The sequence below is a fragment of the Tetrao urogallus genome (genome assembly GCF_951394365.1).
Source record: "Tetrao urogallus genome assembly, chromosome: 2".
Lineage (NCBI taxonomy): Eukaryota > Metazoa > Chordata > Aves > Galliformes > Phasianidae > Tetrao > Tetrao urogallus.
In genome coordinates this window covers 74,637,540-74,655,305 of record NC_136814.1, presented here as the reverse complement: position 1 = coordinate 74,655,305, position 17,766 = coordinate 74,637,540, and the positions used below count along the sequence as shown (strand labels likewise).

At 40.1% G+C, this 17,766-nt stretch overlaps 1 protein-coding gene across 1 annotated transcript; it reads left to right on the top strand.

Moving 5' to 3' along the window:
• Positions 1 to 549: 549 nt before the first annotated feature.
• On the top strand, positions 550 to 13,700 carry PM20D2 (peptidase M20 domain containing 2; the record flags this gene model as incomplete). The annotated part of the gene is made up of 7 exons (XM_079550125.1): positions 550 to 975; positions 1,050 to 1,198; positions 4,811 to 4,953; positions 7,795 to 7,949; positions 9,594 to 9,729; positions 12,569 to 12,676; positions 13,498 to 13,700. 7 exons carry the CDS (start codon positions 550 to 552, stop codon positions 13,698 to 13,700), a joined length of 1,320 nt encoding a protein of 439 aa, XP_079406251.1.
• Positions 13,701 to 17,766: the final 4,066 nt, after the last annotated feature.

Below are 17,766 nucleotides of genomic sequence, written 5' to 3'. Positions count from 1 at the left end.
CTGAACACTCTAATAATGATAACGTAGAGAGACAGATGTGGTAACTGAGTGTTAGAATCCCTCCATACGCTCTCCTGTTATACAACTGCATTACGTACTATTGACTAGCACAAGTCAGATGCAAAAGCGGAATGTTGTTTGAACTTATCCTTTGGATTTCTCCAAACGGAGAAATGGTGGAGATCTTTAGGAAGAGGGGAAATGTCCTGAAGTTGTACCAGAGGAGGTTCAGATGGCACTTTAGGAAGAATTTCTTCTCAGAAGGAGCGGTGAGGCAGCTGCACCGGCTGCCCATGGAGGCGGTGGAGTCACCGCCGCTGTTGGGGTTCAAGAACCACTGTGGCACCATTAGTTCAGGCGGGGCGCCGCGCGCAGGCCATGCCCGGGCTCGGAACTACATTGCCCAGCGCGCCCTGCGGCACGGCGGAGGCGATAAAAGGCGGCGGCGCGGCACTGCCCGCTTTACACGCCGGCTGTCAGGTGCGGGCTGAGGAACCGCGAGGGTCGGTGAGCGCGCCGGTCGGCAGGTGACTCTCGGGCCGCACCGCCATGGGACCGCAGGACTCGGTGCTGGAGGAGCTGAAGCGGCGGGCGTGCGAGAGCGTGGAGCTGAACGCGGCGCGGCTGGGCGAGCTGAGCCGCAGCATCTGGCGGCGGCCCGAGCTGGCCTACCAGGAGCACCACGCGCACGACGCCATGACCGGCTTCTTCTCTGGCGGGGAGCTGCCGGGCGCCGCCTGGGCCGTGCGGCCCCGCTACAAGCTGGACACGGCCTTCCGAGCCGAGTGGGGCACGGCCGACCCCCCGCGGGGTCCCCGTCCGCTCCGCGTCGCCTTCCTGTGCGAGTACGACGCGCTGCCAGGCATTGGCCACGCGTGCGGCCACAACCTCATCGCCGAGGTGGGGGCGGCCGCCGCGCTGGGTCTCAAGGCCGCCCTGGAGAGCCTGCCGCAGCCCGCGCCCGTCGCCGTGCAGGTGGGAGCTCTCCCCCGGGCGGGGGGCCGGCCCCGTGGCCGCTCGGGTTCTGAGCGTGTGTTTTTGTGCCGCAGGTCACGGTGCTGGGCACCCCCGCCGAGGAGCAGGGAGGAGGCAAGATCGACCTGATCAACGCCGGGGCGTTTGACGGCTTGGACGTGGTCTTCATGGCTCACCCCTCGCAGGAAAACGCGGCTTATCTGCCCGATGTGGCTGAGCACGAGTGAGTGAACGGGCTCACGTGGAAGAGCTCGCCTCGCTGTTGTCCTTCGTTCCCCTCCCCGAGCTGCTGCTTGGAGGAGGTTGAGGTTAGGCCGGGACCTTGCAGGTGCCCTCCAGAGGAGGAATTTGCAGTCAGCGGACGGTAGTCGGCAGGTCGCTGTTGGGCACTCTGCTCTTCCAAGGGGAAGAGCTCTTCCGTATCTACTTAAAGCACTTAAAGAACCCTGATCTTGTGTGTCCTCAGAATCCATTTTTTAATTCCAATATCTCTAGGTGTTTCTTTCCATATGTGCATCTACTACTCTTCTCTCTCTTTAAAAAAAAAAAAAAAAAAAAAAAAAAAAAAAAAAAAAAAGTTTCATTTAAAAAGCACCTTTTTTTTTTTCTATTTGAGAACATACACGGGGGGGACATCTCATTAATTGTAATTTCTTGCATTTTCTGGGCACCAAATCAAAGAATTCTCAATACATATTGTTTTAATCAGTTTTGAAAGTGCTTGTTTTTACCTCTTGCCTCTGGAAACAGCTGGCAACCAGAGTCTGAGTGCTGTTTGGGTCCTTAGTAATTTCTGGTCTAAATTTAATTATGGCTATTCTGTATCTATTAACTCTAATATCAGCTTTGTCTTTAGATTCAAATTATTTCCTGGCATTCTCTCATGCATACCATCACTATATGTACAAACAGCAGTCATGCCCTCATTCCACCTTTTTCCAGTCTGGTGGCAGCGCAGTTCTTTGGCAATACTGCCTTGTCTTCTCTTGATTAGCTCACATGTTCATTTTCTGCACTTGTTCTGTACTTGTACTTGCAGGGACTTCTTGTCTTGTTCCTTGCTGGATATGTAACTAGAGCTGTACACTTTGGATGGAATTGCATTGCTGAGCTAATGCCGGGGCCACAGTGTGTCATTTCCCAGGAATTTCTACATATAGGCAATCTTAGAGTGATTTGGCTTTCAGTAAACTGATACTTTCCTTTGTAGGCAGCTAGCATCAATGGGGCTTTCACCTTCAGTTATTTTCAAGCAAGCGGCTTCTACAGAGGAATGCTTAGTCTGATTTTAAGTATTTTTGAGTTGAATTCTTTTCCTGCTCTGTTAGTCTCAGGATCATGCCATTCGTCTTTTAGTGTTATAAACCTTTTTCAGTGTTTTAGTGTCTTAGCAGTATTCTGTCAGCAGCTTTTTAATAGCAAGTACCTTTTATGCCACAGTTACCAATGGTACTTGATCCTACGGACTTGCCCTGCAGGATCTTTTCTAGTAACCTCTTTCCAATCATTTTTTTTCCACATGTATTTAAATCAGCACTCATAAATTCTGTAACAATTGTCCAGCCATCTGACTTGAGTACTGAGTGCTGTTTTCATCTTGGCTGTGTTACCTCCCATCCCTGTGCGTGCTTGATTTTATTGGCCTTTTTTATTTCTTTGCAGTGTTTCTCCTGGAGAATAATTTATCCAGGTACTGTTTAGCTTTACGGTTCAAATTGACAAGATTGGCAAGAAGACCTAGTCCTCATTCCGTATCTAGTCCTCTGTTAGATTCCTTCATCATGTGAAGAATCTGAACTGTTTAATCTGAAGTGTTTGATTTTTTTTTTTTTTCTTTGACGCTTAGCTCAGCTAGACTTTCAGTTGCTGTTTAAGACTGTTTGTAGTCTTTATTGGCAGTTCTTTCTCCATTTCATCTTTTGTAATGGCCCCTTGAGATTGATACAATAAGATTTGGGAATCCCCTTTGTGAGTTGATACGCTATTGTAGGGTACACATCCCAGCTAGCCTTTAAAGCTTGAAGGCAGAGGAGACATGGAATTGAAGTACTAAGTGGAAACAACTTGCTACCTCCAACAGCTTGAAGTACTCAGCTTATGCCATGATTGAAATAATGAGATTTCAAACTTACAAAGACTGCTTTCATGTTTTGCATTTGGTCTTTTGGTTGTTTCTAAGGAATTTTAGAATTAACAATCACTAAATTATTAGTGCATCTATTTGCATACTCAGGCTGACCTGTGCCTCAGATAAAATCAACATCCTGGGATAACTGTTGTGAATGCATGCCATAATGTGGTGATTCTCACTTTTCACCAGATTAGCCTGGGGTTTTTGTTGTTGGTAGAACAGAAAGTTGGGAAACTGCATCATCCACCAAAATCTGTTTTTATTCTGGATGTGACGTTTGTGTTGCAATAGAGGCCCTAAGAGAAGGAGTGCAGAACTTCTTTAATAAGCAGCTTTGTGTTTCTTGTGGACAAAAATGATTGCAACGTTGCTTTCATTTTTACTTTGTCTTCTCTCTAACTTGGAGAATGTTAGGGATTTGTCCCGTCATCTTTATGAGCTGATTTGAAGGCTGCGATCTAATGCTTGGGATGTTAAACTCATACTCTCCAGAGTGGAATGTGTGATCCTTGTGGAGGAAGAGAGAGGAAGAAAAAAGGGCATTACAAAAGCTTGCTTAGTTTAGATTGCACACACTGAAGGAGTCATTTTGTGCTGCAGCAGGGGACTCCACTGTGTCCCTTATTGCTGTCTGGTGGTATCTGAGTGCCAGTATTGACCTAGAGCTGTGGCGTGGTTCCAGGCCTGAGAGGTCATTGAGGACAAGTGGCTGAGTTGGTGTTTGTGCAGGACAGGGATGGCTGTGGTAGGCTTTCCCTAGCTGGGTGAGTGACAAGTGTGTGTTTTGGGAAACTCTGTGAGCCTGAGAATAGAGCATCATATGTAAAGGTCTGGGATTTGAGTTCCAGGCAGTTCAGTTAAAACCTCTGGTATTGATAAAAGCTGGTATTTGCATATTTGAGAAATGGTAATAAATAGAGATGTCAATATTTAATATCTGCCTTATGTGTAGAGAGTTTTCATATAACTGAAGATGCTAAATTTCTTTGTAAGGCTAATAAATGGCACTCAGCAGAAGATTTCACGCTTGCCTTCATCCTATCCGATATGCTGAGGTGTGGTATTATGGCTGAACCTGGAGGGCACCTTTTGCAGTAGGTTTCCTCCTCGCTGCAAGCTTTTCTCCCAGCATTTTTTGGTGTGTAAAGGGAAAGGGCATTAGTGCAGTGTAATGTACATCTTAATACTACGCTGTGCTTTTACTACACTTAAAACTTGATTTTTTTGTTTAGACATGGATTGTGTGATCTTACTAATGTACTGTCAATTATGTATAGCTTACAGCACAAATTTAAAAGTTTGGCAAGCACTAGGGCAGTGAACTTCTAATGTTGAATCAGTTATCCTCTGAGAAGAATATTAGTAAGTATCTCAGAACAATCAGGATGGTATAGAAAGGTACTGGGGGAATTTAAGTATTACAGGAAGCCTTTAATCTGCAGACTATGCATTATGGGAACTGTTTTGCCTGATTGGCTCTTGATATCTGATATCATCAACTTTCTAGAAATCTTTCAACACCTTCCTTCTCTCAAAGGTAGTTTAACTTTGCAATGGTTGTCATGTTAGGTAAATTGTTGCTTGGTGTTCTGCTGCACAAGGCTTAAATGTGATTGTGTGAACAAAAGGAACTTTGTGTTTTAGAGGCTTTTTTTTTTTTTTAAGTGAATGAATAGCAAATAAGCAATGCCTTTTATTTCCTAGCGTGACTGTGAAATACTATGGAAAAGCTTCTCATGCTGCTGCTTATCCTTGGGAAGGAGTTAATGCATTAGATGCTGCTGTTCTTGCATACAACAATCTGTCTGTTTTAAGACAGCAAATGAAACCCACCTGGAGAGTTCATGGTGAGATCTTCATTAAATCTGATGTCCAGCACGTAAGACTTTAGGCTGTTCAAATACTAACTTGCAAAATCCTACAATTTGCATTAAATTAGTAGTGTCACTTCAAATACTGTGGAATATCACTGTTTCACTTAAATAGTATGCAATAGTTACAGTCATTTCTGTGTCACAGTGAACTGTTGAAAATAAGCTTAATTTCAAGTCTTTGCACCTGAAGTTGCAGTTCAGAAAGAAGGAGCTAAGTATGCTTCAGTAGAATTCCTTAAAATTTGTGTGTGTTTTTGCAGAGGCTTAAGATCAAATGCTTCTGTGTAAAGAAGTATTACTTTCTGCATCATTTTTGTAGTCCTTCATGTTGACATGTAGTGTTTCAGTGACTTAAATTTATTTTCAGAAGTGCTAAGAAAAGTGATGGCAGGAGTCTGTGGTTCTGAATAGTGGTCCAGTCAGATGTGCTGGATTCTATTATTTAATATGTAGTAGACCTTGAAGTAGAAATATACCTTTCTTTTGCAATAAGATATGCTAACTGTTAAGCTTCATTTACCTCCAAAATCTTGCATTTCTTTTTGCATGGTGAGAAAGTTGCAGAAGTTGAGCTGAAAGCTGCCTGTTAGCTGTAAACCCAGATTTCCCCTCCTATACCCAGTACAGCTTTCTCAAAGCTTAAATTAAGAACATGTCCATTGCTAAAGGACTTATGAATGTAGAGTTGTTTATTTGGAAAACTTGTGAGCTATGACTCTTACAGAATTCCTGAGCTCATGGCCATTATATATCGTGGCAGCTTGTGCTCTCTAACACCTGTGCATATTTCTCTCCAGGAGATCTAAATGGAGTCTGGAAGCCCTAATCTGTAGATGAAGATAACATTTGCAGTTCTGCTGCTGAGCTTACCGAATAAGTTTCAGTGGGTGTAGCCTTGCCTCTCTAACCTGTTTCTCCATAGGAGAAAAGACATTTGAATTTAGGTATATGAAACTCATGTTACAGGTTTAAGAAGGGACTTGGAGGTGACTCTTCTATTCTCTTCTATTTTTCTCTTGGTTTCTGCAAGCCTCATTAGCAAAAAAAAAAAAAAAGTCTAAACAAACCTTGTTGAAGTAACACTCCCACAAGTACAGTAATACTTAAATTGTGTTGATAAATTTACTGTTATTGGTTGTCAAGCTGAAAAAAATTTAAAATGTCTGTTGGGAAGGTGTAAGCAACCAGAATGAGATTTTATTCTAGGAATGCTTTGTTTACATCTGTGTATTAGATGCATTGTGTTGCAGGCTTGCATTAACTAACTGCCCTAAGTGATCCTGTGAATCTTAGACTTAACCCACTAACAAGCACTGAAATACTTTTCCATTGTTTTAAGTCTAGAATCTCTGAGCAGTGTTTTATGTAATTGAACATGTTATATTGAGTTGGTCTGGTATTTTCTTCCTTCTCCACTTATGAGTAAATGTTTCAACTTGAAAAACAGATTATTTTTCTTTCTGTTCAACAAGTTATATTAAACAGTGTGCTAAAGTGAAGTTCTATGTTGAAGCAGGGTTCTGTCTGCAGAGCAGACTGCTTTTAAGATCTGCTCTCCATTTATTATTGTATTTTTATATTTAAGTAAATGCATACTCTTAGGCTCTATCCAGTTATGCTTACAAAGTGCTGCATTGAAGAAAAGGAGAGCTGTTTGCTCATTAAGCTACTTGTTTTGAGCAGCCATGTTTTGATATGTCATGCGAATCTGCATGATTGCTTGCTGATTTTCTGGTTCTTTGTTTATGATGTCTGTGTCTCATCTGAGCTATTCCCTTTATGGTGGGCTAGTGCTGATTGTTGCTTGATTCAGCACTTTGCTTTGACTGTATTCCAGATTAAAATTGTTGACTTTGGAGTTCCCAGTATTTATAAACTTTTTGCATCAAAGGTAAGGATTTGTTGCCCCTTTCCATCCTGACAGCACGGCCTTTTCAGGTTTCAGTTACCCACATCAGTCCTTTCGTGCACTATTTCCATTTAAAGTAGATAAGGTGGTTCTGATGTTCAATGGAGATCAAATCATATTCCACATATATAAATTGAGAGCAGGAGGCCTGGAAAAAAGGCAGCCTGTTGGAAGCTGCTAGCTGTCACGTAGTATTGATGACTACAGTATTTTATTGTTGAAATTGCTAAGTATTGTGTTTTTCTATGATAATGCCTCTGATGCCATGATCAGAAAGGATGTAGCTGTTGTGTGTTTCCTTGAAGGAATTCTTGAAACTCAAACTTAACTCCAATAAAACTGTATGTATGTATAGTATACACTGTAAGATTTCTGAAGAATTAGTATAAGAAATCTAATAAACTTTCTGTCCCATGTAGAACACACATCATATCAGCATTGCACAGTAATGTGATGTGGTCATTACATTTTTCTCTTCAAGCTGGTCGAAGTTGGAAACATCCTAGTTGAGGAAACCTTTAAAAGCTGGAAATGAAGGTAGCCTTTATAACAGGCTATTTTCTTTGTCACTGACAATCAGATTACTTTGCAACTATAATGCACTAGATTCCAGGGGATTAATTACAAATGCTAGCTTGGTTTGTCATTAGGCTTGTAGCAGATGTCTAACCAAAGAATAAGGTGAAATCATGCTGGAAAGCATGTACACATTCCACTTAATCTGATCTGATGTGATAAAGAAATTTTGCTTACGCACTGTTTTTTGGCATTTTGTATTTCATACTCAACTGATGCTTGGATTTTGTATGTATTTAGTTCTTGAGTGAAGAGTTTCATGACAAAGATGAAGATGAAGCAGTAGGATTTAACACTGATGGTTTAACTTGACTTTCCTCTCTCTACAGGTGTTATAAAAAATGGTGGTGTGAAACCTAATATCATTCCTTCTTACACTGAAATGGAGTTTTACTTGCGTGCCCCTTCAATTAAAGATCTTTCTGTTCTGACAGAGAAGGTTGAGGACTGCTTCAAAGCTGCAGCACTGGCCACAGGATGCAAAGTATGAATATATTTTCATGGCCCTGTGTTTTGATCTTGAGTTGAGAAGCATGGAATTTAACACAGCACACTAAATAGGATCTTGGAGAGGGAAATAGTCTTTTTCCTTATCCTGCTGGTTACTCAGGATACTGAGTAACTGAGCTCAGTTTACATTTGGTCCCATTACCTCAAGGACACCATACTGAATCCTGCTCAGTATATTGTGTTTCCTCACCATTTGGCTTCCAGATAGCACTGCTGCATGGGATACTTCCCTCCTAGATGTAGGACATTGGATTTGTTGAAGTTCATGAGGTCCCTGCCAGCCTGTTTCTATTCTTGTCATGCTGACATCCTTCTGCATAGTATGTAGCTCAGCCTTCAGCTTATCACCTGCTTACCTGCTACATTATTGCCTGCTCCACACCAATTAGGTATAGTTGGCAAACTTGGATGTGCTTCTGTTGTCTGTAATGGTAATAAGGATACCAAAACAGGAATGGCACCCATGTTGACTCCAGAGGGATGCTAGAAATAACATGCAACAACATACGGATTTTTGTGTCACTGTTCATAACCCTTTGAGGCTGAATGTCATCCATGTCCACTGAACCAGGTGTCATCATGAAAAGCTGAGCTCGGTCATGTACTGTCAGTCTTCAGTAAATTTTCTCACCTTATGACTCTTCTACCTTGGTTTTAGGAAGAATTAACTCCATTTTTCTCCAGTTTTAATTGGAGAATTTTAATTAATTATTAAAAATTAATTAATTTTAACTCCAGTTTTCCCAGGAGCTTGAGGATAGGATAGTAAATTCCAAGGTTCTCGTGACCCTTCAAGATAAATATGACAGCATTTTTTCAGTCACTTGGAACATCCCTCTACTTCAGTGACATTTAAAAAGTGATAGCTCATGATATGCAGTGGTGTTCCTTTCTCACTGAGCGCCCTGGATGCCTCCCATTCCTCTCTTGTGGCTGGTTCAAACAAAGATTGCCTTGGAATCTGTTTATAAGATAGGAGGTTCTGGTTGCTCTTGCTACATGGTGCTAATGAGCTCATCAGAACAAAGAGGTATCATGTATGTAATTGTGAAGCAGAGAATTGTGAGGAGCGTTTTAGGTGTTAGGTGCTGTTTGCCTGTTTTGGCTTCTCCACTGCAGCTGGAGAAGGGCTTCATGCAGTCTGCTTCGTTATGAATAAAAGCTGAAATCTCTTTTGGAACTTGATGTTGGTATATATATATTTTTTTACAGTTGTTTTCAAACATTTATTGTGTGAATTCATTCTGTAAACATTATTGAGGCTGTAATTATTGGAACTGCTTTAAAATAACAAAATAGTGAAACAGACTTAAATTGGTTTTGACATAGGTTTGATAGTACCTGCAGTGAAAATCATTAGAGGCTATTACAGGAAGATTTTCCTGCTCTTTTTAGAGATGTAGTCAGTGAAATGCGTACGGTATTTGACTGGCTCTTGGAAGCTTGACAGAAAATAAAGCTAATGTTTGGCTGAATGTTATATTTCTGAAAGAAACTTTGTGCTTTTGTCTGCTTTGATATGGTTCTGAAGTATGGACATGTACTTTTTCAGTCTTTGTTTACATTAAACTGCCTTGGGTTGGAGAAAGGTGTCTAACAGCTTGTTTCTCTTGACTAGGTGGAAATAAAAGGGGGTGAAAATGATTACTACAATGTGCTTCCAAATAAAAGTCTGCAGAAGATTTACAAGGAGAATGGAAAGAAGCTTGGAATAGAATTTATATCAGAAGACTGCGTTTTGAATGGTTTGTCAGGTAACTCAATCTATTTCTTTTGTTATGACAAGTCTTAAGCGTGTAAAAGGATGAGACAGAGGTAGATCAAACAAAACAGTTTGGTCAGAAGAGAAGGTCAGATTAGAAAACTGAAACAGTGTAAAAGGGTCATACCTCTGGCCTGTGCTCGTTTGCTATAGAAGCAGAGAAATTTCCCGACACATATTGAAAGCAATAATTGCTTTGTGGTAATATTTCTGAAAATATTTAAAGTAAGGAACGCTCAAATTTGGGATGAATGGAGGCTCCTTGTGTTTAGTTTTCATATGGTTTTCAGTGTTTTCTTTTAGGGTATCGGTTTCTTCTGTTGAAAGGGAAGGAAAGCTCAGTTGCTTCTCCATGCTTGTGCAGCAGCAAAGGCATTAACAGATGAGCATACTGCCACCTCTACATGTGTATTAGTGCTTACAGCTATCTCTCTAGGCAGCTAAGCATCATGAAGTCTGTCTTTAGTATATCAGATCACACTGCATTGTGGCACACTCCACTCTTTTGCACTCAAATTGGAAAGATGTGAAAGAGTGGAGTTAGACTGAGGAGGTGCCGTGACCTGTTCCTCCTGCTGATAGGATCACTTTATTGCAGGATGTTGGTGACCTCCCAAAGCACCCACCCTTATGATAACTCATTCTGGTATCTTTAGGGTTCATAGATTTTGCTGGTACCCTGTGCACAGGATTGGTGTAGATGAAGTTAAGCAAACAGCATGTTTTGAAAATACTCCTTTTGAAGTTTTGGGGCTGAATAAAAAGGCCTCCTGGCGTCAGTTGCGTTTTTCTTTTCCATTCATGCTTGGTGGTAATAACAGACTTCCAGACTTGCTCAATGACGTAAATAGGCTTCAGTATTTGCTTCAGGGTATTTTTCTGAGAGGCTGGAGTTCCAGTACATTTCTGTTGAAGGTAATGCACGAATGTATATTGTATTCATAACTGCTGTTCTTCATATTTCCTGTGCTTCTCTGGCAAGCTTACAGTTTCAGGTGTTTGACTGGAAGCTATTGGGGCAGCTATTGCTTTAAACATACTGATAGGTTCTTATCACTAAGGAGTTAATTAACATTTTTCTGGCAGAGGGAAGATTTGACTGCCACGTTTGTACTTAATAAATGAATTTTTATCCGTTAAACTCTCATCTTTTAAACTATCAATGCCTGGTTTAAGTACCTTACATTCAGCAAAAATAATTTGGAACTGATATTATTGGATGTGACTGGAGATGAACATGGTTTCATGTGAATTACATGATGATGAACTGGGATGTGCTGGAAATTTGATTCATTTGCTGATTGAAAGCAGGAAAAAAGCCAGCACAGTCTTTTCAGCTGATTGTGTGTTAGGGCAAGTCTAGAACTCTTGGTTTAGTCTGGAGGAGGCAGACCTTTTAGACTCCTGATTTGTCTTTCCAGATTTACCAAAGAATGTATGAATAGTACAGAGTCCTGCAAATGAAAACAATTTAGTGCTGTGCCAAGAGTTGAATTCTCTTCAAATTCAAACTGAAATTTTTATGGAAAATGACACTTTTTTTTTTCTTTTTTTTGGAGAAGCCTTTCTCATTCAGTTTATGTGCAGGCATAGAAGATACCAAACTAGTCCTGTCCTCTTTTATAACAGAATGTAGTCTCTGTGGACTCACTTTTATTAACTACGTTTCAACATAAAGATCTGTGTTCTTCAATCAGTTCACTACCAAGTCTCAAAGCATTGCTGATGTATTCTCATCAACAGTGTAATGATATGGAGTCTACCTGATGTGTTAGAAAGAATTTAAATAGTTGGATAAGTCCCTTCAAAAGTCACCTCTGAAGAAACTCTTGCAGCTCTGACCTGAAAAAAGCTCGTGAGAATCCCTTAGTTGGTCATCCCTCTTTACCCACCCCCACTCTGAAACAAGGTCATTTTATGCTTTCCCTGCTACCTGAATTTCACAGTAACTGACGCATTTAGAAGCCACAGAAAGGAACATCTCTTTAACAAATATGGAAGAACTGAGTGGATTGCCTATCTGGCTTTATTAATAATTTCAAAAAACCTCTCAGGACGTAGTTATGAACTCTTAGATGATTTGTTATTAAGGATCTACCACTTTGGGATGGTGTCTTTAAATAGATGATGTAGTCCTTGAGATGGTTGCTGTTGCTAGCTCATAAACCAGTGGTGCCAGCTAGTCAGGGACGGCTATCAAGAATTCTTTATATCTACAAAGCAGTAGCATTCTGTTTGGAGTTCAGTTTGGGTCTTGTTTTCTTCAGGAGTGTTTGTGCAGTTAATGCTTCCGTAACTGAGAATGATGAAAAAGTGCCAGAAAATGTATTTGTCCTCAGTCTATTTTTGTTTAAGAATAGCTTGTACTTCAGAGTTTGTACTTGCTGTGAAACACCTGCATAGTGGTGAAAAGAGGTAACTGTTAGAGCTGCTGATAGGTGCTGGAGCAGGATTTGTAATAGCTGGGCTGTGCCAAACTCAGAGGCTTGGAGCTTACCTCTTTTCTGAATGAACAGCTTACTCAGGAGGTGCTTGATGAGAATCTCAGTAAATGGGATAGGAACAGATTTATGTATTTTTGTTGCAGAACAGTAATAAATTAGTGACCAGAAGCATGCTGCAGAGCATCTGAAGATAGTTAAGAAAATCTTGGTTCTCTGATGGGAGATTTTTGTGTAGATAATGACTCATTGGAATGCTTACATATTAGTATTTGGGACAAAGGATATCCTGTTTTAAATGTGGGATGGAGGTGGTATCTGTCATAGATTTTTCCTACGTCATTTACAACTCTTCAATACGTTGACTGAGAATTTTCATGCTACTTCTAGGTTCCACAGATTTTGGGAATGTTACCTTTGTAGTCCCTGGGCTTCATCCTTATTTTTATATTGGTTCTGATGCCTTGAATCACACTGAGCAATACACAGAAGCTGCAGGTGAGTGAAAGTGGAAATTGGTCAGAAGCTTACATCTAGAACCCTGAAGTACTGTATGGTGTGGTTGCTGACTCTTTGCTACAGTACAATTAAGGAACTAAATATGTTGAATTGCACAAGATTAAAGCTTTTTTGTGCTTCTGAAGTGTTCAGAGCTACTGTATAGTAAATGTGTAGATGCACTGAAGTGCAAGTACTGGATCTAAAAGAGACTGCATGTGACTGGCTGTGTAGAAATGGAGTTGCTTTCTTCAAGCATGATGAGGTATGAGCTGAATTTGGCTCTTGAAACAACTTAATTGCAGAGCTACAAAGGAAAAGCTGAAAATGTCTAGCATTTCTATTTTTGTATTTAAAATTAAATATATATGGAAAGATGACCCATTCCTTATAGTGAAAGCTGGACTTCTCTTCAGAATACTGCCTACTAAGAAGTTAGAAGAATTAGCCAGCACTGATTGCATGTTCTAAGAGTTTCTGAATATAAGTCAAGAGATGAAAGTAGTAATTTTTATTCCTAAAGCACAGTGTTCTGCAAATAGAGGTGACAATGTAAAACTTTGCCTTTTCTAAAAATGGAAGTGTGAACATTTGCTTTCCTACTTTCCATCTTCTTCATCTAAGAAGCAGAAAGTTAAGCGCTTCCATATCAGAAATTGTTTCGTGGCATCAGTTGTGCTTCACATGGTTAGATTTTTGGGAAACTTTCTGTTCTTGAAACTCTAGGATCTTCCTTTATCAAATGTTTTACACGATGATCTAGTAGATGAAATCTAATATTAGTTATCTAACATGAAATTTTTCTTACCTTTTTTCCACAGGGTCACAGAATGCCCAGTTCTATGCTTTGCGCACAGCAAAAGCTTTGGCTATGACAGCATTGGATGTCATTTTCAATCCAGATCTACTTGAACAAGTTAGAGAAGACTTCAGACAAATGAAGCTGAAAGAAGAGGGACATCTAAATCAAGCAGAAACTGACAGAAAGCCTGGTGCTGGTATAGGAGCATGTGCCTCACGCTAAACCTTATTAAACCTCTCTCAGTAGGGTTGATTCAATGGGGACACTTTGAATGTCAGTCAGGCCTGGGGTAGACAAGTAGCTGAAGAAACACTGGCTTTAGGAGAATCAAATAGTAACATTGCTTTTAAAAATGCACACTTTCCTGTAGCTGTAATATTTGCTGTACTCAGTATAATGGTGAATTTCGGAGAGACCTCAGATATGTTGTGTGCAAGTTACAGAGTTGAGTAAACGGTAGCATTTAGATATCTTAAGAGATTCTCTTTTGCTACTGAGGTATCCCTTGTGGAACATACAGCACTTACATGGAAACTTCTGAAATAAGCATTATTCACTCTGATCACAGGCTGATTCTGACCTACAAGGCCAGTTACCTTGTCTTGGAACAAGGCAAACTTAAAACCTGAGATGATTTCACTGGAGGGAAGGAATATTTGGAAGCAGGCCTGTTTTTGATGGTAGCAGCTTCTAGCAGTGGAAGAGAACTGTTTATGTAGAGACAAGACCTGTTAAGTTTGACTGTTCTGAAATGTACTGACCATCCTTCTGATAAATTTTAGAGGTGTTGTTTAGTCCTCAAAAAAAAAAAAAAAAAAAGAACAATCAACAATAAGCAGCTGAGTGTTTCTGTCTAGCACTAGTTTGTATTGTTAAAGTTCTACTCCAGACAAAACAAATGCTTATGAAACATTTGCATTAGCCTGATCTAATGAATGTATACAGCAAAAGCAGTGAAACTGTTTTTTAGGAGAGTGCAAGTGTGATACCGTGGAACATCAAGTGAAGGTAACTTTAAACTTGCTGAGTGCAGACTCTGATTGTAAGTTTTGAGAAGCCTGCACTGACAATTTCTTGTGAAGGAACTGATTTCTCAAACCTGTTTTGTCCTATATCCCAAGCATCAGATCTGTTAAATCTTGTCAGTTGTCGTTTCTGTGAAGCATTTGGTTTCTTTTATCCTTATTTGACTTCCTGCAGGCATTTGTGACAGATTTTATTTGAGGGATAATCTGTGCGAAGACCCACTATGATTTTTTAGTTGATTCCTTAAACTATCATGTGAATACATAGGAGAGGAACTAATTTTTTGTCTGATGCAAGTTACTGAGCTGATGGATAGACTGAGCAAAAAGCAGCTTATTAGCTAACGTTTTCTTAAGCATAGTAGTAAGCTTCTGAGAAATCAGGAAGTCTGTATACCTAAAACAATTTTGGAAACATTGCTTTTAACAGCACGAGTCTCTTAAATTCTAGAAGGCTAATCAGAATTTTATTGTATTAATTTCCAAATTAATTTTCTGCTTTAAAAGAAAACCAAAATAATTAAAAAAACACAGAGTAATTGGTTAAATTTTTTACTCCCTCTGCATTTCTTGTTTTTCATTGCTGTTTTTGAGATGGAGTGGCAGAATCCCAATGGAAAGAATGTACTACATTGTTGTGCAAGCTGATGTGAGTTATTGTCTTCTCAGTACTTGTCCAACTAGCTGGCTGTTCATTGCATCATGTCCGAGATCATTTATACTTCTCAGCAATAAAAGCACATCTTAATTTTGTTGTAATCATCATTGGAGTGAGAATAAAACTGCTCAAAGTACTGATTAAAGATGAATTTATATCAATCACAGTTGTGACTGAATTTTTTGTCTACTGATTTATATTGGGATGCTGTGTGAGTTCATTTGTAAACCGTGCTTTTTTTTTCCTAGTTTGATATGATTATGCAAGAGCAAGAGGTTTTGAACTCTCAGTTTCCATTTTGGTCTGCCAGTGAGCAGTTCTTTTGCAGGGCATAGTGCTTTTCAAATACAATATTTAATAGTAGTTTTTATCATCTTCAGGCTGCTTCAACTATTAAAACTTGTTAGACCTGTAGAATTGGCAGGGTTTTCCAGAAGGAACTCAGGCAGTCCCTGTCCAGCCATCAGCTTGAAGTGGGGCAATCATCACTGCTGGGTCAAGTTAGTTTGGCTTCATCTGCATCCTGGAAGTCTCAGTTTCCTCAGGCAAATTGATCCTGGTTTATCTCAAAACGTTTGTTGTAAAGGTTCAGAACAAAAGTAGTTTGAGATTTAAGGTAAGAAATTTACTGTTAGGCTGATCTGTGTGTTTTGTTTTCAGCAAAAATATTTCAAAGCTCATAAAGCTAGTTTGGAGGAGGCACTGTTCTTACAAGAATCAGGTATTGCAAATCCTTCTAATTGGAGGCGAGTAGCTGTGTGACTGTCTAGATTTTATGCGAAGCTTTTGCTAACAAATAGCTCTGGAAGTTACTCTTTGCATAGGCTCTACGTATGACTGATTGGTTTTGGTATGTGGTTGTTTTGTGACTTAGAGTGGTGCTACGTACATTTAACACCAAGTAGTGTTTATGTAAACCAAGGCTTTGGGTTTGAGAGAAGATGGGAGGGAGGTAAAACTCACTTGAAAATTACCTATGCTGAGGGATATCTGCTTCAAGAAATAATAGATCAATATAGATGAAGTATTGTAAGCAGTTTCTGAAGCCTGTTAAGGTGATTCCGGAGCTCTCTCTGTATCCTGCAGGGATTGCAGGGAGTTGCTCTGTTCTGTATCGAGGATGATTTGGCCAGGCATGAGAGACAGGAAACTGAAATCTAGTTATTTGATTGTTATGTGAATATCCTTTTACTAGAAAAGAGAATTTGTTTTTCCTTATGCTTATTTGTCTTTCTAGCTGTTTCTGACTGAAATTTTCCTTTTTGCTCCTTCACCTTTTCAGAACTTAGCAACATCCTTAACGACTATTAAAGGCTTCAGTCTCCAAAGCTTTTAACCTGGACACTCTCCTAAGCAGAATTTGTCTAACCAGAACCACTCAGACCAGTGGTAGACTTCAACCTCTAAAAACAGCACCATCCCAGAGGGGGTTTTGGGTTTGCCTCTGAAAAATGGTCTTAATCGTATCGTAAAGTAACACCCTAGGCAAGAAAGTGAGAACTATTAAATCCAAACGTTCTCAGGGAGGGGAGGAATCTAAATGCTGTCTACTCTGATTCTGAGATTTAAGGCTTGTGCACAGTCACAGAGCTGTGACTGTAAAATCCTGGGGCTCTCTGGTGCTGTGGGGTTTTAAAGTCAGATGGTATTTGACTTAATCAGATCCAGAGCAAAAAGATCTTTTGTGTGTGTATAAACTCATGGAGATCACTCATTTGAATTTGGGAAACACAGTGCTATATAAGTATGGAGTTGTGGTTTTGATGATGAGCATTTCTAGAACCAAAACCAAGAAACCACTCTGATTTATAGTGGAAATGAGAGGGAGCAGAGCATTGATGTTTGGATACAAACCACTGGAAGGTGAGAAGTAGTTACTGTGTATGAAGTATGTTTAATGATTGCAGTCCTTAATAGCAAACACTGGCCGTATATGACATATCCTGTTCTTATACAATACATCTATATACACATTTACATAAGACTGAAAAGGCACTAGAGTTTCCAAAATAGAACACAAGTCATTTCACAATGTGAATCCAGACGCAGAGGTTGCAGAATCTGTTTAGGACACCATGGGAGGGAAGCTTTCAGAATCTCATGGAGAGTTAGAAACCAGTCTTCCCTTGGAAGCCAAGGAATCTGAAAGTCCAGCTCCCATTTGTATCTCCAAAATCTTCCTTAATTTTCTGGTTAATGGTCCTACAATGCTCTAATACTGAAGCAAATTACACTGTGTAGGCTTACAAAGCTGGGTTGCTTACCGCAGTATCTGCTGCTCCTGTCTGTGCTGTTCTTAGAATTGTGGGAGAAAATGAGTTCTTAACATTAGTGAGGATCTAAATGTGTCCCTGTGTGAGCAGTTCCCAAGAAGTCTTGGAGCACTCTGTGAGGAAAGGTGCCTTTGGAATAAAGGAGTGCAGGCAGTCCTGGTGCTTCTACCGCAGTGATCTTTCTCTTTCATCCAATTAAGATGTTAATACATATTTTTAATCTTTGGGGGTGAGGGGGGGGAACAACAACCTCAGTGGATAGAAGTACGGTATGGTAAGAAGAAGCTGTTATATGTATATGAAGAAAAGTCTCTGTAACAAAACTATCTCAT